Here is a 26,034-nt window from a genome sequence, read left to right on the forward strand (position 1 = left end):
GAGCTCTCACCAGAGCGAGCCAGATGTCCTGGTTGTTCGGCTGCAGAGACGAGGCCTCACGGTACACCTGAAGAGCCTCCTCATAGCGGCCCGTGTTATAGTACAGCGCTCCCAGAGGAGTCAGGATATCCACCTTACGTACCACCTGCAGCGCCCTGAGTGTGCGCACACACACACACACACACGCGCGCACACACAATTCTACACTGAATGTGGTCGATATGACAAAAAATATCATAACGTGTGGATCCTTGACATTAACCCTGGATCTCCTTTTACACGTTTCTCATAGCATTTCTACAAAACATGATATGCATCAGGACATGTAGGTTTCCTTCCACTGTAGTGTAGTTCATTAATAACCTTCATAATAATCAACATAACTAAAAGGCATTACATAACATTATGTCTGCTGCATCCATACAGAATGTATTTATATTTAAAAAAAAAAAAAAAAAAAGAAAAATTCTGAAAAGTTTACAATGTCTCAGAGAGGAAAATTTTAATATCACATTTAAAGAAGAATAAATTATTATTATTATTATTATTATTATTAATGTGCAGTGTTTAGTTTAAATTCAAACTTCTTACAATTTATTAAGTATAATTTAGTTAAGACCGGGGGGATGGTATTTTATTAGCATGTTTTCCTGTGCGTGTGTGTGCGTGTGTGTGTGTGTGTGTTGTTCCCATGCTCTCCCCGTGCTTCAGAAGTTTCCTTCAGGGTTCTCTGATTTCCTCCTCCAGTCTAAAGATGTTCTAGGCTGAATGGCATCTCTAAATTGTCTGTAGTGTGTGTGAAAGGGTGTGTGATGGGGTTAGCAGGATAAGCAAATGGATGGAGAAACAGTTTAGACCAGAGCTCTGGAGCCCCACCAGTTTATTCAGTCGCTGGTAGAACCTGAACATCTGGTCAAACATCAGCGGTTAAATGCTTTCTATGAGAAACTAAAATCCTAAATCCTGTCTAATACTTTCTTAATAAACCTGTCACTTCCTGTTGTTTTCTACATTACAACAGCAGTGTACAACCTGTTTTTTTTTTAATCTCTTACATGTTTCATATACTTGAAATTGCTCCTCGAACCAGTTACCATCAGGAACCCTAACCTGAGGGCCTTCGTATATCTGCGACTGAATCGAGCCGTTCATCAGCTTACCGTTTATACCAGATCTCTGCCTCTTTGCTGTCGTTAGAGGAGCGCAGCAGACGGGCCAGATTCACCATGGCAACGTAGTGAGAGGGCTTCAGCTGCACGGCATGCTGGTAATGATCGGCCGCTCGTTCGCCATCACCTGAGAGAGAAGACAAGTACTGAGTACTGAGAAGGGAAACAATCCACAATTCAATTCAATTCACCTTAAAAATAATACACAGTATCACTGTTTTTTTTTATAATTACTGAAGACAAAAAATATTTTACAATTTTTTTCTTTTATTATTTTAATATTTTTAAATAAATAAGTGTTGCAAAGTAAAAATTTAGAATCAACAATAAATCGAACTGCACAGCTAGTATTCTTTATTAACTCTGTTTTAATGTAGGGTGCCAATCATTTTGGTGATGATACCTGTGTCCACCAGGAACACTCCATAGTTATTGTGGAGGTCAGAACTGTCAGGACAATTCTCGATGCCCTTTGTGTAAATATCATTCGCTTCTGCAAACCGCTTCTGCAACCAAACACACAGACATACACACACACACACAGACACAGACACACACAGACAGACACAGACACACACAGACACAGACACACACAGACACAGACACACACAGACACAGACACACACAAACACACACAAACACAGACACACACAGACACACACAGACACACACAGACACAGACAGACACAGACACACACAAACACACACGAACACACACAGACACAGACACACACAGACACAGACAGACAGACACAGACACACACAGACACAGACAGACACACACACAGACACAGACAGACGCACACACACAGACACAGACAGACAGACACAGACACACAGACACACACAGACACAGACAGACACACACACAGACACAGACAGACACAGACAGACACAGACACACACAGACACACACACACACACAGACACACACAGACACAGACACACACAGACACACACAAACATACACAGACACACACAAACACAGACACACACAAACACACACAGACACACACAGACACAGACACACACAAACACACACGAACACACACAGACACAGACACACAGACACACACAGACAGACAGACACAGACACAGACAGACACACACACAGACAGACACAGACAGACACAGACAGACACACACACAAACACACACAGACACACAGACAGACACAGACAGACACACACACAGACAGACACAGACACACACAGACACAGACACACAGACAGACACACACACAGACAGACACAGACAGACACACACACACAGACACAGACACACACACAGTCAGTACAGCAGTCATTCTGGTTCGTTCCTCACTATGAGAAACAATGCAAAACTGATGGGAGGAACAGAAAGATTTTATGTAAAGGGAACTGATACACAGAAACATTGAGGGAGGAATATAAAAAAAGCGAAGAAAGACCTGGTCAGCGTAGAGAGATGCTAAACTGGAGTATGCGTCAGCAAACTGTGGCCCGAAGCGAATCGATTCCTTTAGCATGTGCTCAGCTTTTTCCTCCTTCCCCTGAGACCTGCACATCATCGTTCCAGTTATTGTGTGAAGAACAAGAGCTCCAGTCATGCACATGTTTGAGACTAGACCGTACTGAAAGCGTTTTTAAGTATTTACCCCCTTGAATTTTTGGAAATGATGTCATGAGCGTACACAAAATAAACCATGACACGATTTTGTATATCAAAACTTTAATCAATACTGTTACAGAACTTTGTCTTGGACTTTTTTAATTGACGGAATCATAAAGCCTAAATAGCTGTGATCCTTTGGTGAAGCTGAAGGTGAATATTAAGCAGTGTGTGTGTGTGTGTGTGTGTGTGTGTGTGTGTGTGTGTGTGTGTGTGTGGTTTACTTGAGAAGGTTGCCCAGGTTGAAGAGTGCACGGTTGTGTTGGGGGTTAATATCAAGTGCTTTCCAATAGTAGAGCTCTGCTTCCTTTGTGTCATGAGTCAATGTGCCCAGGTTATTCATGGCACTGGCATGCCGAGGGTACAGCCTACAGGGAGGGAGAGGGAGAGAGAGGGAGGGAGAGAGAGAGGGTGAGAGAGAGAGAGCGCGAGATAGTGAGAGACAGCGTGAGAGAGAGGGAGAGAGAGAGAATATACCGGGCATGAGAGAGAAAAATAAACAGAACATATCAGGGAGAGAGAGAAATCTACACAACATATGTGAGATATATATATATATATGAGAGAGAGAGAGAGAGAGAGAGAGAGAGAGAGAGAGGGTGTATAGAGACTTCATTAAGCTGCTCCAGTATTACAGCCTCATTTCTCACTTCAGACTTTTGCAAATAACAAATGATGCCGCTGACAGGAGAGCAATTTTTAATGTCCGATGATTTATAGCAGCAAACTAACAAACTCTAAACAGTGCGTCTGATTTTCTTTGTGCTGTTACATTAACTCAGCAGGTATCAGTGCTGCCTTACAGCTCAAGGCTCCCTGGTTTCATCCAGAACTTGAGCTGCTGTCTGTGTTTCCTTACATGTTCTCGGTGTTTCTCATCCCAGGGCTTCCTGCATGCTCTCTGGTATCCATGTTTATGGCGTTCCTCCCATAAACATGCTGGGGAATGGATTCTATATGCCGAATTACCCTCTAGGTGTAACTGCGTGCATGCATCAACTGTCCTGTGGTGAACTGGTGTCCCATCCGGGATCATACGGCCTCACCCACAACTGGCTTGTGATGCTGTGATTGACAGTATGTTATCCCTCCCACCAGCTACAGATAGTCATCACATCACCGGGACATGAACTGGGTTACGTTTGCAAAATCAAACCCGGCCATTATTCGTACTGAAGTATGTCAGATTGGATTTCTTTATGCTGTTGTTTTAAAACGTGCCTTGAGAACCAGAAACATCAGTGTGTGCACCCGGGAAAAGAAATGTTACTTTTTTAACACGGCCCCTAAACAACGAAAGGGCGTTACAATGGGGAAAAAAATGCCAGCAAGAGTTGCAACATGTTCAGTTGTTCTGCTTATATTTCCAAAACACACACACACACACACACACCCACACCCACACCCACACCCACACTCACACACTCTCTGACCTCAGAGCTGTTTTATAGTGGTGAATAGCGGCCTGGTTTTGTCCTTTGTCCTTCAGGAAGTTGGCGTAGTTGTAATGAACTTTTGCATTGTGAGGTAATGTTTGAATACCAGACCTGAGACATTATTTTAAAAAAAAAAAGAGAGAGAAAAGAGAAGAAGTCATATCTATGTCAAAAACAAATCTTGAGAAAGATAAAGAACACAAAATTCCAAAAAATTCTCTGTTGACACGCACACACACACACACACACACACACACACACACACACGCACACACACATACACACCTAAAGAGTGCTTCTCGAGAGAGCCAGATCTCGTTTTGCTGCACGGTTTTCCAGGAGAAGAGGAGGATGAGCAGCAGCATGGAGACGGTGAGCGCCGCTGCACCCAAACGACTCAACACGGCACACAGCCGGTTCAGCCCATGCACCACCAGGATGCAGTAACCCATACTGCAGAAAGCGAAAGAGAGAAGTGTGAGAGAAACTCAAGCATATAATCAACTCCAGAAATCTAAAAAAAAAAGGATTAACAAAGATACACAAGTACACAGTAGTCATTAATATTTATAACATTAATATTTTAAAATACATTATTGTTAGAAGTCCTCACATTACTGACTTTATTATTTAACTGAAAGTCAGCTTTTTTTCAGGTTGTTCACACACTCAGCTCAAATTTCCACCCACTCAAACAGATATGCCTAAGATGAAACCAGGAAATGTTGTGTGGGGTTTGCAGATGGTTGTTTTATAATGTGTACACAAATTAAATAAGGGCCTTTAACTGGCATCCAGGTGTGTTCGGGAGTCGAGCGAGCAAAACCCATCCTGCTGTCTGGGTGCCAAGGGCATACTCTCGCCTGTCAATCACAGCTACAGCAGCCAGTTGTGGGCACCGGTGAGCTTGTGTATGCAGAAAATGGCAGACGTTAAGCTAATGCTTAGCTGAAGTCATGATGCAGACAACCTTCAACAGTCAAAAAGATGCATCAAAGCAAACTAGATACAAATTAGATTCAAAACAAACAAAATCCAAAGCAAACTAGAACAAAAAAATGAAACCCAAGAGAAAGACCACGTACAAACTAGGTCCAAGAAAAAGGAGATCTAAAACAAAGTAGATCCCAAGCAAACTAGAAATCCTGAATTACGTCTGGGGTCAATAATGTATGTATGTGTGTATGTGTGTGTGTGTATGTGTGTGTGTGTATGTATGTATGTATGTATGCATCTATGTGTGTGTGTGTGTGTGTGTGTGTGTATGTATGTGTGTGTATTCATCTATGTGTGTGTATGTGTGTGTGTATGTATGTATGTATGTGTGTGTGTATGTACGTGTGTATGCATCTATGTGTGTGTGTGTGTGTATGTACAGTATGTATGTGTGCATGTGTGTGTATGTGTGTATTCATCTATGTGTGTGTGTGTATGTATGTATGTATGTGTGAGTGTATGTATGTGTGTGTGTATCCATCCATCCATCTAGAGCCAAACCCTCATATTTTAAATATGGACCCTGGACCGTTTCCTCCACACATGCTGTTCGTGCTCATGGCCAAAAAGTTTGCCTTTCTTCTCATTTGAACAGAGTTGATCTTGATAATCCCAAGACTGACTGGATTTATTTGGCTTTTAACTGCGGAAGCATTTTAATGATACTTAAGATTTTAATAATATTATATATACATATATATATATTTTACATGATGTATTTTAAATACTTTTTATTATTTTTCATAATTAGTGCACATCATAATTAGTGCACCAAGTGTCTTGTTTGTGTTAAAAGCTCTTTGGCTTTTCCATATCATAATGGATGATGAAATTTCACACTTCTACACAACCTCATATTTGCTCTAAGAAAACAATAAATCTTGGGGATTATTTGGTGGAGACTGTGAACAGGTTTACAAAAGCATTTGTCACAGATGACAATTTGATTACATTTGCTTTAATGAGAGAAGTAGTTCGTCCAGTCGTCCTATTGTGTGCAGTGTTTGTTTCATCGTCATTTTTCTGCTCCCTGGAAAGGTGCTCAGAACATTAAGATGACTTCCGTGATCGAATTTCAGAAAACATGGTCCTTCCGAGGCCCGTCTGGTGCATCCTGTCTCCTGTCACTTTGGATAAAAGCATCGTCCTAACGAATAAATGTGAATGGATACCGAGGATGAAGAAGTTTCTGATTAACTCCTAAGTGCATCACACTGGTAGCACAGCACACTGCCGAGACATTTCAACCTGCCTAGAAACTGAGGCACTGGAGCCATTATCAGTATCAGGTACTTAAGGAACAGGTACACAGGACTGAGCTGTTTCCTGTATCCCATTATACACTCATTATGCTCCAGTGTGCACATACACAGCAGTCTCCACAGATAAGAGCCTGATAAATCCTCAAAAACACATGGAACTGTGTGTGTGCGTGTCTGTGTGTGTGTGTGTGGTGGCTTAGTATAAATGACGGTTGTGTGTGTATGTGAAGTGAAAAAACAATAGATTGAGACAGAGAGCGAGCGAGAGAGAGAGAGTAGAGGAAAAACAAAATGAGAGACTGATGGAGAAAGACACAGAGAGAAAAAGTATAAAGAAAAGGTGAAGACATGAAAATGGATAGAGAGAGAGTGAAACTGGGAAAGAAACATATAAACAGATAGAGGCAAAGAAATAGACAGATAGCGACCGTGAAGAGACCGTGAAAACACGAAAAGAGACAGACTTGTGAGAGAAAGAGATGGTAAAAGACTGAAAAAAAAAACAGAGTGAGAAAGAGAGAGAGAGAGGGAGAGAGAGAGAGAGAGGGAGAGAGAGACAGACAGACAGACAGACAGATACAAATAGAAAGATGTGAAGCATTTGATAAGCACACCCTGTATGTAAGGTAACAAGACATCAGGGTATGAACGTGAAGAAACAGAAAAGAAACCTCAGCAGCATGAAGGGCAGGAAACACAATGACAGGAGATTCAGGCTGCTTCTTTACATCAGTAGAAGAATTAAAGAGTGTTTAAAGCATCAAGCGCTCGCAGTGAACAATTACATAAAGCTCACACTCACTGCACACTGTGCTTCAACTCCATATCCCAACCATCTTCTCAGCACATCTCACAGTCTCTCAAATTAGACAGCATCTGTCCTCTTAGTTCCTCTTTCCTCGGAGAAATGAACTATATTTGGAACGTTTCATGAATCTATTTCGTATTCAGCACCTCGCAAAACCTCACACAATCTCTAGAAGCTCAATTACTTATGCCGCAGTAGCACGACAAATCTAAATGACTCCTCAGCACGTGGTCAGACAATTTATCAGTTCCATACTTGCAAATGGTGATGTGTATTAAGGATCTAAAAGCTTCATAAGTGCCTTGGGTGAGTTTACTTAGCTAGTCCCGTTAGCTTTTTTCTGCTAATCTGAAATCATGTTTTCACATCAATTTGTGTATTATTTAACTTGCCTTCTAATGACTTCTTCACTTTAGGGGCTATAAGCTACAAGCAACAGCAGTATCGTATGCTACACTTCAACGAGAGACAAATTACAAGCGACGTGAGCAGCGTCTCACATGCTAGCGTGAGGGAGACTGGCTTTAGCACTGCATTTGCTAAACTAGCTTCTTATACGTCTTTTTAGCTTTGTGGATAGCATGAACAAAGCTAAAAGAGAAATTATCCTTTCTGTTTTGGTGGAATATAAATACAGTCTCTGAAATTTTAGGTGTTAAATTATGTTACAGAAAGAAAATTCATTTTTTACACAAAACCTGATTTGTTGCCTGTTCCCACACGAGGTTGTGAATTTCTGTAATGTTTTAAACAAAAAGTTGATACACCAGTGTGTGGTATTCCAACAAACAAACAAACAAATAAATAAATAAATAAAAGCAAGCTCTATAGCTGCTGTACCATTGCTGTGACTATACACAGCATTGTTATCTGTAAAACATAGAGTCATTTTTTCTGAGTCTGTACTTTTTGTCTTCTATTAGTTTTCCCTAATGTTTAATAAAAGATCACAGCTTCAATAACTTCAGTAAACCCAGGGAAAGCAACACCATTGGTATTTTTACTGTTTACACAAAATTTACTGTTAGCTAATTGGTGCTAGCCAGCTACCTAACAGCCTGCTAGTTTAAGCAGAAAATCTACGTAGTTAAAAAAAGATACTTAAATATCAATTTTAAACACAAATTACAACCATTTTAATAATAATAAAGAAATTTCTGTTCTGTCTGAGTGAAAAGTTAATATTCTTATTCGTGAGGTAACAGGTGAGCTAACATTAGCATAGCTAGATAATAGCTACCTTCTGCTCACAAAAACATTTCTAAATCTAGAACTCACAGCAACTCAGACATGACATGACTGAACAAAAAAATTAGATATTAGATGCTTTCCTTAGAATATGTGACTATTTATGTTTAACTTTATGTATGTATAACAGTGAGAGTAAAGGACTACAGGATCTTTATGCTAATATCATCTGAGCCTTGAATCTATGCTTACTGCTTAACAATTTAACAAAAAGAAATATTGCTGTTATAATTAAATGATGTGAGTCACCATACAGGTGAAGGAGCCGTTTCTATAGAAACAATAATTTGTACTCCAGCTGGAAATAATGCTAGAGCTGATTCTCTAAAAAAATAAATAAATAAATAAAGTAGCAACGCCTCAGAATTGAGAATTCAACACAAGTCATTTTAAGTTCTACCCCATGTATTGAGCATATTATAGTGAATACACGGAGTTAAATATAAGTGATGAAAGATTTTTTTAAGATTTTGTAAAGAAAAGAAGAAAAAAAAGGGACAATTAAGTGATCAGAGGAAGTATAAAATTTGAGGCTCATTAATATTTAAATAAACCAGAACATAAAATTTTATTGAGCTCAAAACTGATTAGGTTCTGCTAACATTTATCCACATGAGTCCTAAAGCCAGTTTAAATGCCAGTGTGATCCATTACAGCATTGGGGTGTGTGTGTGTGTGTGTGTGTGTGTGAGAGAGAGAGAGAAAGAGAGAGAGAGAGAGAGAGAGAGAGAGAGAGAGAGAGAGAGAGAGAGAGAGAGAGAGAGAGTGTGTGTGTGTGTGTGTGTGTGTGGGTGTGTGTTCATCACTACAGAATTAATTATGCATTATCTTCAACTGACCTTTTATTAAATGTTAGGCCTTATGATTTAAATCGCTGTGTTAAATTACATAGACACAAACACTAAGGTCAGAGTCTCCAAGCTACACATTTGTATTTCCTAGAAATCAGTAAAGAAGGGTTCACTGGAGCAGAGCACACTCTGTTAGCAACAGTGTGTATGTTGTGTGTGTTATTCTAACAGCACAAAAACAAGAGGAAGGAAAACTAAACCCAAAATCTAATTTGTGTCGTAATAGATAGCAAAAAAAAAATCCCTTCAGAGAATGAAAGGAATGAGAAGAGGTGAGAATCTTTTCCACAGAGAGCGGCTCAGTGAATGCAGCGAGGATCAATCTTGCTGAAATATGAAAGATTTGTTATAGAGGACTGCAGTTATTGGTAAAAATGAAAGAAGCTAAAATAAAGGTGGGGTAAATTGGTAAGGTTTCATACACACACTTGCAGACACACACGCAGACACACATGCAGACACACATGCAGACACACATGCAGACACACGAACCTGGGCATGTAGAGAACTCTCTCGGCCACCACAAATCCCACACGGAAGAACAGATTAGTGGCAGGGATAAAAGGGAAGACCAGGAACAATATTCCCACCAGCACCTCCCTGCCTTCCATCTTCTACAGAGAGAGAAAGAGAGAGGCAGAGAGAGAGAGACAGACAGACAGACAGAGAGATAGAGATAGTTAAACCTTGGCACCAATGCTTGCAGGTATATTACATAATTAGACCCCAGACAGTCTCGCCAATTCAGTTCAGTTTTATTTGTTTAGAACTTTACCAACAGACACAAAGCAGCTTTAGAGAAATCCAGATATAGATTTAGTTATATCTAATCTAGTGTGATAAAATAAGTAAGTCACACATGTGCAAGTCACAATTAAGTATCAAGTCATGAGTGTCAAGTCAAAGTCAAGTCGAGTCTTTTTTTAATATTTGTCAAGCAAGTGTCAAATTTGCCTCTTAAGTCTGACTCGAGTCAAGTCGAGTCCCCCATCTCTGAGTCTTTTAACTCAAGTGTCAAGTCGAGTCTTTTTTTAATATTTGTCAAGCAAGTCTCAAGTCTCAAATTTGTCTGCAAGTCTGTAGCAAGTCTGACTCGAGTCAAATCATATGACTGGAGTCCCATATCTCTGCTATATAGTATATAGAGTAATTATAGCATATATAACATATAACCGGTTTATCAAGCATGAATTTCTGAGATGTCTCTCTAAGGTGAGGCTGAGGAGTATGAATTAAGCCCCGCCCCTTTTGTTTAAAGTGAGCTGTGGTAAAAATACGAGTTGGAGCTGTGCTTCGGGCATATACCTGACTGGAACATTCAAGAATCCTTGTAGATAAGAAAAAAAAACAACTAAAATGCTGACAGAAAGTAAAAAATCCTCCACAGACCCTTTCCATGACATTAGCATTGACGCTGCAGTACCTGGTTGGATCTGATCTGTCAATTCAATTCAGTTCTTTTTAATCAATACACCACTTGTAAATATAGACACCGTCAACTAAGCAGCTTCATAGAGATCCGGCTGTAGGTTTAGTCCTCAGAGACGACAGTGCTGAGGGAATATACGGTATAAAGGACGGTTCATCACGTTTGTTATTTTCTCAATTGCACCCGATCTGTGATGTCATTGTCTGTGAGATAACAATTAACCTGACACTGTACTCTGCTCACAAAACAATTTTCTATATTTTAAAAGGGTTCTGCTGTGTAAAAGAAAAACTGTGCTTTTTAAACTCCAGCTGTTTTCCAGAGGTATAAATACAGTACAAGCAGAGAAAACATGACACCTTGTACAGAAGCAATGCAGCCAAACTGTAACGGCAGTACTGATTATTCTACCAATGTACAGCAGCCTAACAAACACTGGCTAAAGAAGTTAAGAACTGGGTCAAATGCAGCGCTAAGGCAAAGTGCATGTGCCCCAGGAGTGTGGATGTTGTGGTGTGATTAAGGAGAAAGGCTGGCGAATGGATTCGTAGGTCTTAAACACTGTCAATATCGCTGCCTGAGTGACAGATCGGCAGTAACACAACCCACACATACACGGGTGATGCACTATATCCGTAACAGATGCAGACGTGTGTGTATATACATTACATGTGTGGAAATAGATTGCTATGGCAACACTGAGTGAAAAGGAACAGATGCACACACCCACTAAAGCTGATGATGTTTTGTGTGCACTGTTAGAAAGTAGCAGTGGGTCATGGTCATGAGGACGACAATGATGATGACAATAACAATAATGTCGATGATGATGAGAGCTTTGGTGTTGTGCTTTATCTGATCTTGCAGATGTTTGCTATCACCGCAGTCCTGAAGGTCATCTGGTCTTTCTCACTCCTGTGCTGTACCTTTGTAACCCTCAATGCAGACGTACTCAAACAGGACGATTTTATTGTGTGTGTGTGTGTGTGTGTGTGTGTGTGTGTGTGTGTGTATGAATAAGTATTTAATGATTCTTCATTCCTGCTGGAAGGAAGTATGATGAGCTCCAAAAGTTTATTTCTGTTCTACAGTAGCAAACTTAAACCTGCAAATAAGCTGAGACAAAGTAACACACACCCACACAAACATAGCACTTTCTCACACTGTCCTGGACACACACTATAAATAATTCAACCAGGGGAAATGTGATCTGCTCATCACTGAGCACACACTACCCCAAAACTGACACGGGAAACACACTGACCCTCGGGACTCGGAGATCTGAGATGAGAAACTGCTTCAGACAAAAACCAAAGCACACACACACAAACACACACACGCACACACACAAACACGCACACACACAAACATGCACACACAAAGCAGATGTGCTGTTCTGGGAGTTCAAGGATGACTGACAGTCAAGAGTTTTTCATGACAAAGTAACGCTTCTGAGAATCCACATCTAAACTGCAGAAGTATGAAACAAAGTGCACTGCAAGGAAAAAAAATCCACATTCAAATGTTTAAAGATAGCTTAACATATTTAAACCCTAGCTTTATTTTAACTTCTGCATTTATTTCCATAATGAGGCAGTGCCTGATTCATCTCTAATCATTTCTAATACTCTAGTACGATTAGGTTTTAGACTTCTGTCAAATTTTTTAAAAGCTTAAATTTGGTCTCATCAGGCCAGAGATCCTTTTCTTACATGTTCGCTAAGTTTCTAGTGTAGGATTTCACAGTACATTTAATCCCATAATGACTTTTATTCCAATAATAACTCTTTCCTCGTCCAGCTTAGTGAACTGTCTAAGCTGTGCTTGCTCGGTGAACAGGTTCTCCCATGTGCATGGTGAATCTCTCCAGATTTTACGTTTTGAAACTTTCTGATTAATACCCACACAACTTAGTCACTGATGTTTTGGTGGACGATTTGCTCGAAGGCAGACTTGCAGTTGTTATATCTACTATCTACTTCCTTTTTTTTAAGCAATCGATTGAATGTGTACATGTGTGTGCTCTTCCTCACCTGTAGTGATGTAACACAGTGCAAGCAGAGAGCAAGCAGTCCCAGTGCCAACATCACAGCAGCCATGTTGCGCAAGTCCCACAGAGACTCCACTAAAGGGATGCTGCCCACCTTCAAGTACAACAGTCAGGGTTGCGTTTAATACCTAACTTCAATGCAGGCTTAATGCACACACTTATTCAAGATGACTTTGTGTGTGTGTCTGTGTGTGTTACCTGCCAATCATAGCACAGAACTATAGGAGCCAGTAACAGCCATGCATTAAAGGCCAGGAGATAGCAGTAAGTGAGGAACCTGGACAAAAATAAACAAATAAGTAAAGCAGACATGAACCACAAAATAAAATGAATTTAAATGCAGCAGGATTTGCGGTTATCAGAAAATAATCAGTGATGGGGTGAAGTGACGTGGCCTCACATGAAGCAGAGTTAATACTGTTATCACTGTGAACTTGATTATTTTCCAATAACATTACATCCGGAGGACTTTTATTCCTCTCACACCACAGCAATTTGGGAGATAAATCTGCTCAAGGAAATCCTCACTGTGCAATAATGTATAATGATATGGGTTCTAGATAAATCTGTATAAGAACAGGCTCACTGAACAGGAAGGTACAATGATTAATCAAGATTACTCTGTATAAAAACCGCTCACTGTCCAAGAATGTACAATAATATGGTTCTAGATGAAACTGCAGAATGTAACGCACAATACACAACACTGTACAAACAGAGGAGTTCTAGCTCAATTCTGGATAAGGATATGCATACTGCACAACATGACATAATGATATGGGGCAAGTGGTAGCTCAGTAGTTAAGGTGTTGGACTACTGATCGGCAGGTTGTGAGTTTGAACACCAGGGCCATCAAGCTGCCACACCTGGGCCCCTGAGCAAGGCCCTTAAGCCTCAATTGTTCAGCTGCATATTTGGAATAAATGTAAGTGTAAGATCTAGATACATATCTATAAGGACATGCACACTGCACAACACTGTGTAATGATATGGGTTCTAGATAAATCTGGATAATGATATGTATGCTGCACAACAATGTATAAGGATATGGGTTCTAGATAAATCTGGATAAGGTTATGTATGCTGCACAACACTGTAATTATATGGGTCCTAAATAAATCTGGATAAGGATATGCATGCTGCACAACAATGTATAATGATATGGGTTCTAGATAAATCTGGATAAGGATATGCATGCTGCACAACAATGTATAATGATATGGGTTCTAGATAAATCTGGATAATGATATGTATGCTGCACAACAATGTATAATGATATGGGTTCTAGATAAATCTGGATAAGGATATGTATGCTGCACAACATTGTGTAATTATATGGGTTCTAGATAAATCTGGATAAGAATATGTATACTACACAACACTGTATAATGAATGCCTGCATTCTGTGTATCGTTGTTTTATCTAGATTAATATCACTATAAAATATATGTTCCATATAAAGCTGCATAAATATATGCATAATGCTCAATGTATGCCTATATGGGGTCTCGATGAATGTGTGAGAAAATATAATGTTGTATGAGGATCGAGGTTCTAGATGAAGGTTGATGCTACACTGATACACTGGATGAAGGTGTAAGTTAAAGTGTTCAGGCTTGCCTGGTGAGGAGGAAAGGTGAGAAAGATGCTGGATTGTCTTGCTCTGAGAAAAGGGGCATGGAACCTCCCATGACCCACAGGCGAGCACAGAGGATGAATATCACCTATATTCAAACATACATATACACACACACACACACACACACACACACACACACACAAACACAGGTTTCACGCAAGACAGTAACAATGTAAATATGAAACCCAATCACATATTTAAAGACACTCACATACACAGAGATCACACATGTTCGTCTGATAAAGGGCCAAGAGATTCGGATAAGCTCCTTCAGCCTGAACCGAGAGAGATGCCTGAAAGAACGAGAGAGAGAGATTCTTTAATCTCTTAATGAATCCATGACTCAGGTTTCTGGAAACAAACAGGAGAATGAATCAGATCAGTCTTAATTTATTAAGGTTTTGTGGTTATCTGCCAATTCAGTTTACATTCATTAGATTTCACAGAGGAATCAGAGCTTCTTCTACTTATATTATATATATATATATATAAAATCTGAAATCTGACACTGGGACTCAATTGATAAATGTCTCCTCACAGAAAACTTCACCATTCATTCAATTCATATTCATTGATTTGTTACCGTCAGAGCTGCTGTTACGGGACCTTAAACAACCGCTTCGTAGCACTCAGAAAATTCAACAGCACTGTGGTATGAATGCAGCAGTCTCTGAGATCACACTGTATAGTAATACATCATGACAAGTGTGACAGGAAATGAGAAGAATGAGACAGCGGAGGAAGATGATGAGGAGGATGAGCGCTCACACAATTCACTGCACTTTTGCTGATTGATTTGCTAAAAAAGCACCAGCTTTTCCTAAGGACTCTGTGTGTGTGTGTGTGTGTGTGTGTGTGTGTGTCTCCCAAGCTCCATTATGCTCCAGGGATTCAGCTCACGGTCTTGACAACAAGACAGCATTTACTAAAATAGTTCCTGCCCCTCCCCCACTATTTGTCTTTTTGCCCTTCATGTCTCCCAATCCCACAAAGATAAAGGACATTGGGGAAGAAAAAGATGAATGAAAGATAGACAGGTCTGTAATGAAGCAGATGAACAATCATTTATTAAACATAACTATGTCATTTCCGAACATCTTCATTAATAATGCACATATAACATCTGAGAAATGCATTTATTCTGCATAACAAATGTAAACATAGCAAATGTATATATAGAGTACATTATGCGTTATAAGGCCTGACAGCCTGCTTATAAGGCATACATACCTTTAGTTACATCAAGAACATTTTTAATGTTATGCTTATGCAACCTCACAACGATGCATAACACATTATGCCTGGCATACGAATGTCTCTAATGCATAGATATTTAGTGTTTATACACGAATAGCATTTTAGGTTTATGTGACTTTAGATGCATTTTAAGTGCATTTGTTATATAGCACCCATAATGCATTATAATGCCTGGCATATAATGCATAAATACTTTATAAGTACATAAATAACATTATAATGTTATGTTTATGTTTATTCATAATGTTTCATAAAATCTGCATTTATAATGCATTTTAAGTGTATCTCTGCTATACAGCATCCAGAACACATTATAATGCTTTGAATATATATATAAATACTGTATATATAATATATATATAAATACCTTGTTCCTTTTTCTGTATGTCTGTCTTTTTCTTAATGCAGTTTAAGTGCATTTTTAACTAAAACATCATATGGCATGCGTAATGCATTATAATACATACCTACATACAATACGTAGCATATGTACGTTGGCATATAATTTATAACAAAAGTTATATAACTAACACATTATGTTATGGTTAGGTGACGATCATTTATCATAAATCCTGTATTCAGAATGTACTATAAGTGCATTTATAACATGTTATACAGCACACATAACATTATAATACCTGGCACACTTCTGCGCATAATGCATGAATATTTATATTTACATACATTTTAAGGTTATGTGACTTCATCACTTGCTATAAACCTTGTCTTAGTAATGTATTTTAAGTGTGACCTGTTGTGTTAAATAGCATGCATAATGCATTATAAAACCGTGCGTAATTCTAAATGCCCTCAATAATCTTAGGTTCCATAAATAAGCCATTAAACAGGATTATACCACGCCATAACCTCTATCCATTACCCAGTCAAACTAAACAAATATATATATAGTACTGTATCATTGCTGCTGTATTAAAGCATTAATGATTAACATGGCACACGATACAGCATAACATAAAATAAAGAGATGATCCAGAGCAGATCTCCAGCCAAGCAGCTGTGTATAATATCACAGCAGTGCTGGATGAGATCCAGAGAACACATTTAATATTAATTCAGCTCATCTACCTTGCTTCATCTAACTCACTCACAGCCTGCAGTCACAGCACCTTCAATTGCACCCTCTGCATGTGTGTGTGTGTGTGTGTGTGTGGAGGGGTTTGTTCTCCCCAGGGTCACAACGGATATGGATGCTATCCGGGTTTCAACAAACATGGCCATGAAGCTGTTGCTCACGAGGTCGATCTGCTGCGCTATAAAGCTTACCGATTAAGAGGCACGATGTTATCGCCGTGACGATTTTTGCTGTTTAATGTTAGTCTCGTTTCTAAATGCTTCTTTTCCCAACACAGAGCCAACACAAGAGAAATAAATAATCCAAATAAATAAAGCTGATCTCCCGGGACCTTTGACACCCAAATGTTGTGAATGGTGTGAGATGGAGTGAAAAACATCCAGCGAGTGGAGAAACTGTAGGTGGAAATGTCTTGTTGATGATCGAGGGTTCGAGCTGATGAGAAGGCTGCAGCGACACGAATGAACACTCTACAACCGCGAGAGAATGCACGGCAGCAGGAGACCAGATCGAGTTCCTCTGTGGTCAGGCAAGGAACATAAACCTACGCTTCAACATTTAAAGGAAATAAAAGAAAATAGCTGATAAATAACAATGTCTGTATTTTAGGACATAAAAACTAGAACACTTAAATCTACACTCTGATTATACTCTCTGCTGCTCATCTCTTCATTCATCAACACATGAGGCTGCTGAGAAATGTCATACTCAGGAATGTGGAAAATCCCTCTCAGTACTGTAAAATCTGCAGACTTTTAGGATTTTAATATCCATGCCCTTGTGAATATGTCCTTCAAAATGTGTGTGCACTAAGACTCATAATTAGCTAATGAATTAGTGGTCTGGGTCTGAATACATCAGTACTGCATGCTCCAGTCACACTACATTACTAATGAGTGCTGTATTCAGGCCAGAATACTAATTACTCCTACCTGACTACAGCATGCTCATTGCTTACAGGCAACTGAAACTGTAACAAAAAAAAAACTAACCTGAAACTCTAGTTATTCGTTTGCGTTATCAAAGCGGTCGAGTTGAGCTGTGCCGTACTGTCGCTATGACAAAAGGGGCGTGGCTTATTTGGTAGACGAGCTAGTGAGAGAGAAGTAAAAATCTCAACCAGACCATCCATCCATTTTCTGTTGATCCCATCCTACAGAGGGTCTCACACACACACTATTACTGTGTGTGTGTGTGTGTCCATGGTGGCTTAGTGGTTAGCATGTTCGCCTCACACCTCCAGGGTTGTGGGTTTGATTCCCGCCTCCGCATTGTGTGTGGAGTGTGCATTTTCTCCCCGTGCCTCGGGGGTTTCCTCCGAGTACTCCGGTTTCCTCCCCCGGTCCAAAGACATGCATGGTAGGTTGATTGGCATCTCTGGAAAATTGTCCTGAGTGAATGAGAGTGTGTGAGTGCCCTGCGATGGGTTGGCACTCCGTCCAGGGTGTATCCTGCCTTGATGCCCAATGACGCCTGAGATAGGCACAGGCTCCCCGTGACCCGAGGTAGTTCGGATAAGCGGTAGAAAATGAATGAATCAGCCAACGTGTATCTTAGTACTTCGGGAGGAAATTGGAATACCCGAAGAAAACCCCTGAAGCATTTTGAATACGAATTCTACACTCACATGCCAAATCTAACCCCCGTTGCGAGGCAAAGACCTTGTTGGTTTCAGGGTGCAAGTGTTAGGATTATTGCTATCGCTGTAAAGCTTTGTTGCTAGAAACCAGAACAGATCGCTGAACTCGGGTTTTACGGGGTCAGTGTTTTGTCGTTTTGACCGATCCCTTTAAGATTCTATGCAGTATCTAATGTCTAAAGGAAAGCCACAAACCCATTTATCATCTAAAAGGTACACTATGGAACCCATTTTTCTCAAAGGACAAGGTTTTTACTTTGTTTTTCTTAAGAAGATATATGGCTGGAGTTCAGGATTCTCCTGTAAGTAACAACACGTAAAACGGTGATTCATTGTAGTCGCTGCTTCTTCACTGTGTCGCTACTTTTTTGCCAATAATTCCTTTATCGGAGAGCTTTCAGCTTACACGATGTCGATGAAGGTTGCCATGACAACAGAAACTCTTTTATATTTTTCTAAAGCTGTTTAACTTTTAGCTTAGAGTTATAGGATCCAGCAGTGGCAGCATGATGATGCTTGAATTTCAACTCACAGCAAATACCTAATCGCTGTCGGTGACTAGATTTTATACAGACTAGTCGACTAATACGCTCACTGGTTGTTGCTGTGAGGATGTTGACTGTTTGGATTTTGGAAAAACCACCTCATACTCCATCAACATAAGGCTGGTCATTTTAGCCAATCCAGTGGTTTCACAAGTGCTTAAGGCTGTTGGGCCCCTGAGCAAGGCCCTTAACCCTCACTGCTCCAGTGGTGCTGTATCATGTCTGACCCTGTGCTCTGACCCCAACCTCCAAAGTTAGGATATGTGAAGAATGAATTTCACTGTGCTGTAATGTTGATGTGACAAAACCAAACCTTCTACTGTACATCATATCCCACCAGCTTTTCCAAAGAAATCCGTTTTAAGGATTTGTGCTTTGTTAAGTTGTCCAATATCATACAAGGATTTATGATTTTGGGCATCGGGAGTTTGACTGACAGCTTGTTAGTGACAATCAGTTTATGCAAAGGAGTGATAAATGTTAATGACGTAATCCTCTATATTTATTACTACAACGTCTGTGTGTAGATGTGTGGTCCGCTGGACTATATGTGTTAATGAGGAAAAATCTGTGACGTCATGAAACCCCATGAGATACAGAAACAAGAACAGAACAATATGTTTCCTTCTTTAGTTTCCTCCTAAAATTTGTCCTCAGACGTATTTCCCTCGGTCACCGGAGCGTCCGCACGGGTCGTACCGCCATGCAGAATTAGCTGGGTGTGTAATAGAGAACTTGGGAATGCACCAGAGACGTGAAGGTCTTGTTTGTTCCACATGATGGACTTTGTTTGCCAATTACGGCGAGCAGAAGCAGAGACGAGACGAGCCGTAATTGGGAGAACGCTCCATGCAATCTGCGAGCGCTTTGTAGCTGGAATTTGTTCACTTCCAGCCAATAAGCATCAAGGAAAGTAACGAGAGGCATGTGGCTCGGTCAAACTGCCTCAAAACATACTTCTTCGGCCTGGTGGTAAATATATAAAACTTGCCCAAGGCAGAATTTTTGAGGCAGCTGGAAAGGAGGAATTTGCGGCTGAACGCTCAGCAGTTAAAGGTCGTGTGTCTTTATTATTTCAGGCATTTTTGTGTGTGTTAGAAGTATATATAAATTCCCACCTAAATGTGTTATAAGATCAGTTTATTATCCCGGACATGTTTACGAAGTCTTATTACAGCACAGTACTGGTGATGCGTTTATTTCTGATTGTCAGACCAGCAGCTTGTGATGAGACTATTTTTTTCTACCCCACTGCTCTTCAAACGCTACCTGAGATATTTACATGATTTATAATATTTGGAAACCCCCCCCCCCCCTTTAATTTATCACGTTGCCTTCTTTAATCTTTTTCATTGTGTAGTAAAAAGTTTAAAATCATACAGCGTTTGTTAGAAAGGGGTCGAATAAGTGGAAAATGCTGGAAAAACAAAAGCATTAGCAGGAGCTTGAAAGAATTTTCTGAAGATCTGTGGGCCATTTAACTGCCAGGGACAAACAAGGGACTCATAAAGAAGTCTTTCATCATCCAGGTAACAACATACTGTATTAAGTATCGAGGGGATATAAACTTTTAAACTGGGTATTCTGTCTTGACACAAACTATATCCGTAATGTGAAATAGCTTCAGGGGAGAACTAGTTTTTCTAGAGCTCTTGTTTTTCTATAAAAATGAACATTTTGCAGCTTCAGTGAGGAGGTTGTAGTGTAACATGTATTATATACTGTATATATTAGCTGTTACTCAGCAACCAAACAGAAGACTGCGCTGCCTGAGTGAAGCTTTTACACATGCTGTGGGCTAGCAAGCGGCCTGGAGACAGAGGTACTGTAAAGGGGCGGACTTGCTAAATCCGTTGGAACAAAAACTGTCCGCAGGAATAAAAGCAGCTCAGGGGCCCAGTTCATGAATCTTTCAGACGCCTCGGAGCACAGATCCAGATCTTTTTGCCAAAACTCTTTTAGGAGTAGGAAAAGGCCTAAAGTGCGCACTGAGTCTCTAACAGGGCTTTATTTATAACGCTTTGGAGGCAGATGCGTACATTATTCTTGGCTGGAAATGAAAAGCTGTGGTGTCTGTGAGGAGAGCCATCAGGTTAGATAGAGTCGGAGCACCAGAAACATGATGTACTTTAACAGGAATGGACTGGCTATCTGGAGCACCGGGACATTTCCCGGTGGCCTGGCGGTCGTTCTGGGCGGCCTGCCGTGCAGTCAGCTCAGCTTGGCATGACCTTTCATAATCTACGAATCAGGCAACCGCTGTGCGAAAACGCCACCACATATCCTAACATTAGCAGGACACTTTGCTATATTTGGTACACTTTGCTACACTTTGCTATAATAGAGATTTAGTTGGGGATATACGGTATAATATATTTTTTTTTAATAAGTGCTGCTGTTTTCTTCAACAACAGCGAAAGATGTGAAGTTTATCGTTTCATAAAATATGAAGTTTATCGTTTTATAAAGCTGCAAATTATGCTTTTTTTTAAAAAGCCATTTCACCTTTTCATTTGCAGCTCTTAAAAAAGGTCTTTAAAAAGTCTAAAGTTTAGATTCCTAAAAAAATCTCTGATACCCTTTTTAAAATTATTTTGAAAAAATGTGGCCAAGCAAATTTGACCCCTGAGTTTGACCCCGGGCATAAATTACTGTCTCAGTCCGTCACTGTACTTTACTTTACTGATGTACCGGAGGATCCATGCTGTAAGCAGTGTTGAGTGTTTTACAGCAAACATTCAGAAACACACTCTCTTCCCTCAGCGCACTTCACCCCGTTCCTTTATGCTCTCTTGCTCTCTGCCCATGAAAGGATGAAGCTGCTCATACTGTCCATGGTTCAGTCTGACGGACGGCAAGTGGTAATTTATTGCTCATCTAGCAGGAAGAGGACTGAAAGCATATGAGCGATCGCTTTGCTGAGCCCCTTCAGTCGAACCCTGCATAAACACTTCAGTCCTTTCCCGGAAGGTCGGGCGCCGAGGACATACATCATGTCTGTGACGTCATCGCAAACCGAGAGTCTCTTTTTAAAATTGAGAATGATGGGTTAGGATTTACAAACGTGTTTGTTAATCATTCTTAAGAACGTTTACTCGTATAAAATCATTCAATCAATGAAAAAACCCAACAAATACGACTAGTTTTATTAGACAACGGTAACAGTGTCCTATTATAACAGCAGGATGTTTTAGTACGGGTCTGTAGTAGCTGAGACGCTGCAGTGGCTGAGCTGCATTATTGGAAATGTATGAATAAAGTCATAAATGACATGAAAGGAAAGATAACAGTATCAGTTGGTTTCAATGATTCTTTGTGATTGAGGAGTTTACTGTGATCGATATTTAGATGAAACACGATGTGATTGTCGTCCGAACGATTTCTTCCACATCCAGCTAAAAAAAAAAAAACAAGGCTCGTCGTGTGCTCAGTCTGTCTGAGCATTTATAGATAGATAGATAGATAGATAGATAGATAGATAGATAGATAGATAGAGAGCATGAACAATCCCATCATCTTTTGCCTTCATCAGTAGGTGAAGCCACAGACATTCTGTATGTTCTCTAAATATAACAGAAACACCTGAAATTGTGTGTGTGTGTGTGTGTGTGTGTGTGTTAATTTGCCTTCACATCACTCGTATCGTGTCACTCACTGGTGATAACTTGTAATATAATGGATCAAACAATTTTATTGTTCAACTGCCTTTAGCTTTTTAGGCTTTAGTGCTCTTTCATCTAATCTCATGCTAGCGTGGCCGTGATAAATGGTTTATTTGCTAGTCTCTGCCTCGGAGTGTGCGAGCACCAGCCTGGAAGCAGCATGCACACACACAGCGCTTCTGCTGACATGCATGAACACCCATGCCTTTGCCAGCTGCCGCCAGGCTACGCTCAGATCAACACCTCTCCGGGAGACTTCATTAACGCACGGACCCGAGAAACACGCTCAGCGTTCACCTACGAGACGAGAGGTTTGCGGCAGAGCACCAGGCCGTCGTACAGCACACACACGCCGAACACGGTGACACCAGTCTCTTTAACCAGCATGGAGCTGGTGCCCAGGAGCACACAGAGCGCCAGAGAGCACGGAGACGCCATGGAAGGGAAGCAGTCGGACTCGCTGCACGCTGACACACTCCTGAAACACACACACACAAATCAATCAGAGCAGCCAAACATAGAAGCCTTAAGAGACGTGGAATCTAGAGCTAGGACAGAGTAGGAGATGGAGAGATTCTTACCTAATATAGGAGAGAAAGGCTAAAAGAAACAACATACAGGCCAGAACATCTGCTCTCCCAACAATTCCTGACACCTGTAACACACACACACACACACACCATCAATTTAACAAAATGTTTTTGCCTATTCATTATCAATTATTTTTCTTAGAAATCCAAAAAATAATAGTTGTGCTCAAAAGTTTGCACACCCTGAAAGAAATAGTTAAACATTGCCATTTATTTGGAAAATATGTCTGATAATGCAAAATAATGTTTTCTCATCTAAGTGTAGGGGTCACATAAAGTTATTAATTATCACATAGTAGTTTGACTCCTTTTCAAAACCTAATGATAACTGAAATCACCTTAACAAACCTGATCAAAATGTACATTTCCTAGAATGTTTGGCCACATTACAAACACACAGGTTGGCACACAGAGGTTTAAATGGATATTAAAGGGACGTTTCCATACCTGTGACTCTTTGTGATTGTAATTAGTGTCTGTGCATAAATAAATAGTCAGTGAGTTTCTCAGCTCATGAGGTGATGCTCTGACTTGGCTGGATACTGCACCAGGGGGAAAACAAAGTTAACTGCCAATGGAACTGAGTAATAAGGTAGATGAACTTTATAAAGCAGGAAAAGGATATAAAAAGATCTCAACACTTGAAAATGCCAGTCAGTTCTGTTCAGACTGATAAAGAGGTGGAAAACAAGAGGTTCTGTTGATTCTAAGCCACAGTCAGGTTGACCAAGAAAGATTTCACCCACTACTGTGTGAAGAATTGTTTGGGACTCAAAGAAAAACCCACAAACAACTTGAAGAGAAATACAGGCCGCTATGGAAAAAAGTGGTGGTGTTGTTTCAAGGAGCTCAATAATGAGGTACTTGAACACAAATAACCTGCATGGTCCAGTTGCCAGGAGAAAGTCATCACTGCTCCCTTGGCATGAAAAGTCCATCCTTCTGTATACCAGACAGCATCTAGACAAGTGTCACAGGATCTTCAGTCACTTGGAGTGATGAAACCAAATTAAACTTTAGTCACCACCATAAACACTATGTTTTTATAGGAGTCAACAAGGTCTATGGTGAAAAGTAGACCATCCCTACTGTAAAGCCTGCTGGTGGATCTCTTATGTTTTGGGGCTGTATGAGCTCCAGTGGCATGGGGAAGTCAGTAAAAACTGATGGCAAGATGAATGCAGCATGTTATCAGAAAATACTGGCAGACAATTTGCATTCTACAATAAAGCTGTGCATGGGGTGATCTCGGCTGTTCCAACATGACAGTGATTTAAAGCACAAGGCAAGGCTGGCCCTCCAATGGCTACAGCAGAAAAAGGTGAAGGTTCTGGAGGACATCACAGTCTCCTGTCCTCAGTATCATTGAGCCACTTTGGGGAGATCTCAAACGTACAGTTTGTGCAAGACAACCAAAAAATTTACAGGAACTTGACATTTCAAGAAGAAGAATGTGCAGCTACACCAGAGGGAATTAAGGGTCTCATGCACAATTATTACAAAAGACTTCATGCCATCATTGCTGCTAAAGGACGTAATACATGATATTAATACCTAAAGTTGTGCTTTTGAACAGGGATCATTTCCTTATTTTCTTTTTTGCTTTGTTGGAGGATTTTGTCATTTTGTTGTGCCTTGTGCCTATTAACTTGAGTCTTATAAGAAATAAACTGAGAAGTGAAACGGTTCAACGGAAAATAACGGAGTTTATGAATGATTAAACAATTTCTGTGATTATATATATAATTTATTATATATAAATAAATTATATATATTAAATTAAAATAATTATATATATAAATAAATTTATTATACAATATTTTTAATATTATATTATAGGACATTCTAGCTTCTGTGTATTATTTAAACAAACCTACAGCGGTTTCCAATAGAGTTTTATATAATTGTCCTTGAAAACTCTATGAAGCTGCTTCACCTTCACCATGACAACGTCTTTCACCATAGCAACATCATCTATAGTGATGCTGAGGGCAATAAGGCTGAACCTTTTTCTTTTCTACTAAGAAAAAATTTGTTCTTTATTTAGTTATTTTTTCCCATGTAACCTTTACACATTTAATATAGTTTCCAAACATTTTTATTGATTATTTTTTGGTTTATATTTATAAGTATGTAGCGTGTGTGAAGAAGCTGGAGAGAAATCATGGCTTAAGGGAGACACTGTGACTCTATTTAATCTTTCTCTTCAGAAGGAGTTGGACTGGCATATGTGTGAGGATGAAGAGGGAAATGAGAGGAGAAAGAACATCCCTGTCTGCTTCTTTTCCTCTTCATCTCCTTTCATCTTTGTCCTCGTTCTCTCGTTCTCTCCCTCTTTGTTGTTTTCTTCATAGTTCTTTCCATATTTGTATGTCCCTCTGTTATAGACGTGAACATTTAAATGCTCTCAAAATACTCTCTCCACTCCCAACATCTGGAGGGCTTGGAAACCCCATCCCCCGCTTTCAGTCTGGATTCCACATGCAAGCAGGCAGGCGCTCAGGCGCGCGCACACACGAGCGCTCTCTCTCTCTCTCACACACACACACACACACACACACAAATGCACATGTACACACACAAGTACAAGCTCATACTCAATCACACAAATCCACATGTACATGTACACACTCAAGCACACACACAAATGTACACGCACACACTGCATAAATACACTCACTCACTCTCACACACACACACACACGGGAA

General features: G+C 40.1%; 1 protein-coding gene across 5 annotated transcripts in view; it reads right to left on the bottom strand.

Annotated features, from left to right (window-relative positions):
* The window catches only part of tmtc1 (transmembrane O-mannosyltransferase targeting cadherins 1), a 37,978-nt gene that overhangs the window by 5,775 nt on the left and 6,169 nt on the right, over positions 1–26,034 (bottom strand). For 3 of the 5 annotated variants that reach the window (XM_027151530.2, XM_027151528.2, XM_027151531.2), the window contains 14 exons: positions 23,317–23,390; positions 23,037–23,213; positions 14,751–14,832; positions 14,521–14,624; positions 13,098–13,176; positions 12,883–12,993; positions 9,913–10,034; positions 4,541–4,708; positions 4,253–4,366; positions 3,044–3,187; positions 2,599–2,707; positions 1,573–1,675; positions 1,161–1,296; positions 11–155 (listed from right to left, as the gene is read on the bottom strand). In XM_027151530.2, coding sequence (XP_027007331.1) covers positions 11–155; positions 1,161–1,296; positions 1,573–1,675; positions 2,599–2,707; positions 3,044–3,187; positions 4,253–4,366; positions 4,541–4,708; positions 9,913–10,034; positions 12,883–12,993; positions 13,098–13,176; positions 14,521–14,624; positions 14,751–14,832; positions 23,037–23,213; positions 23,317–23,390 — 1,668 coding nt within the window. Of the gene's footprint in view, positions 1–10; positions 156–1,160; positions 1,297–1,572; positions 1,676–2,598; positions 2,708–3,043; positions 3,188–4,252; positions 4,367–4,540; positions 4,709–9,912; positions 10,035–12,882; positions 12,994–13,097; positions 13,177–14,520; positions 14,625–14,750; positions 14,833–23,036; positions 23,214–23,316; positions 23,391–24,204; positions 24,286–26,034 lie in introns of all 5 variants that reach the window. The other 2 variants (XM_027151532.2, XM_027151529.2) reach the window with 2 other exon arrangements.

The sequence above is a fragment of the Tachysurus fulvidraco genome, chromosome 19, assembly GCF_022655615.1.
Source record: "Tachysurus fulvidraco isolate hzauxx_2018 chromosome 19, HZAU_PFXX_2.0, whole genome shotgun sequence".
NCBI classification, from domain to species: Eukaryota; Metazoa; Chordata; class Actinopteri; order Siluriformes; family Bagridae; genus Tachysurus; species Tachysurus fulvidraco.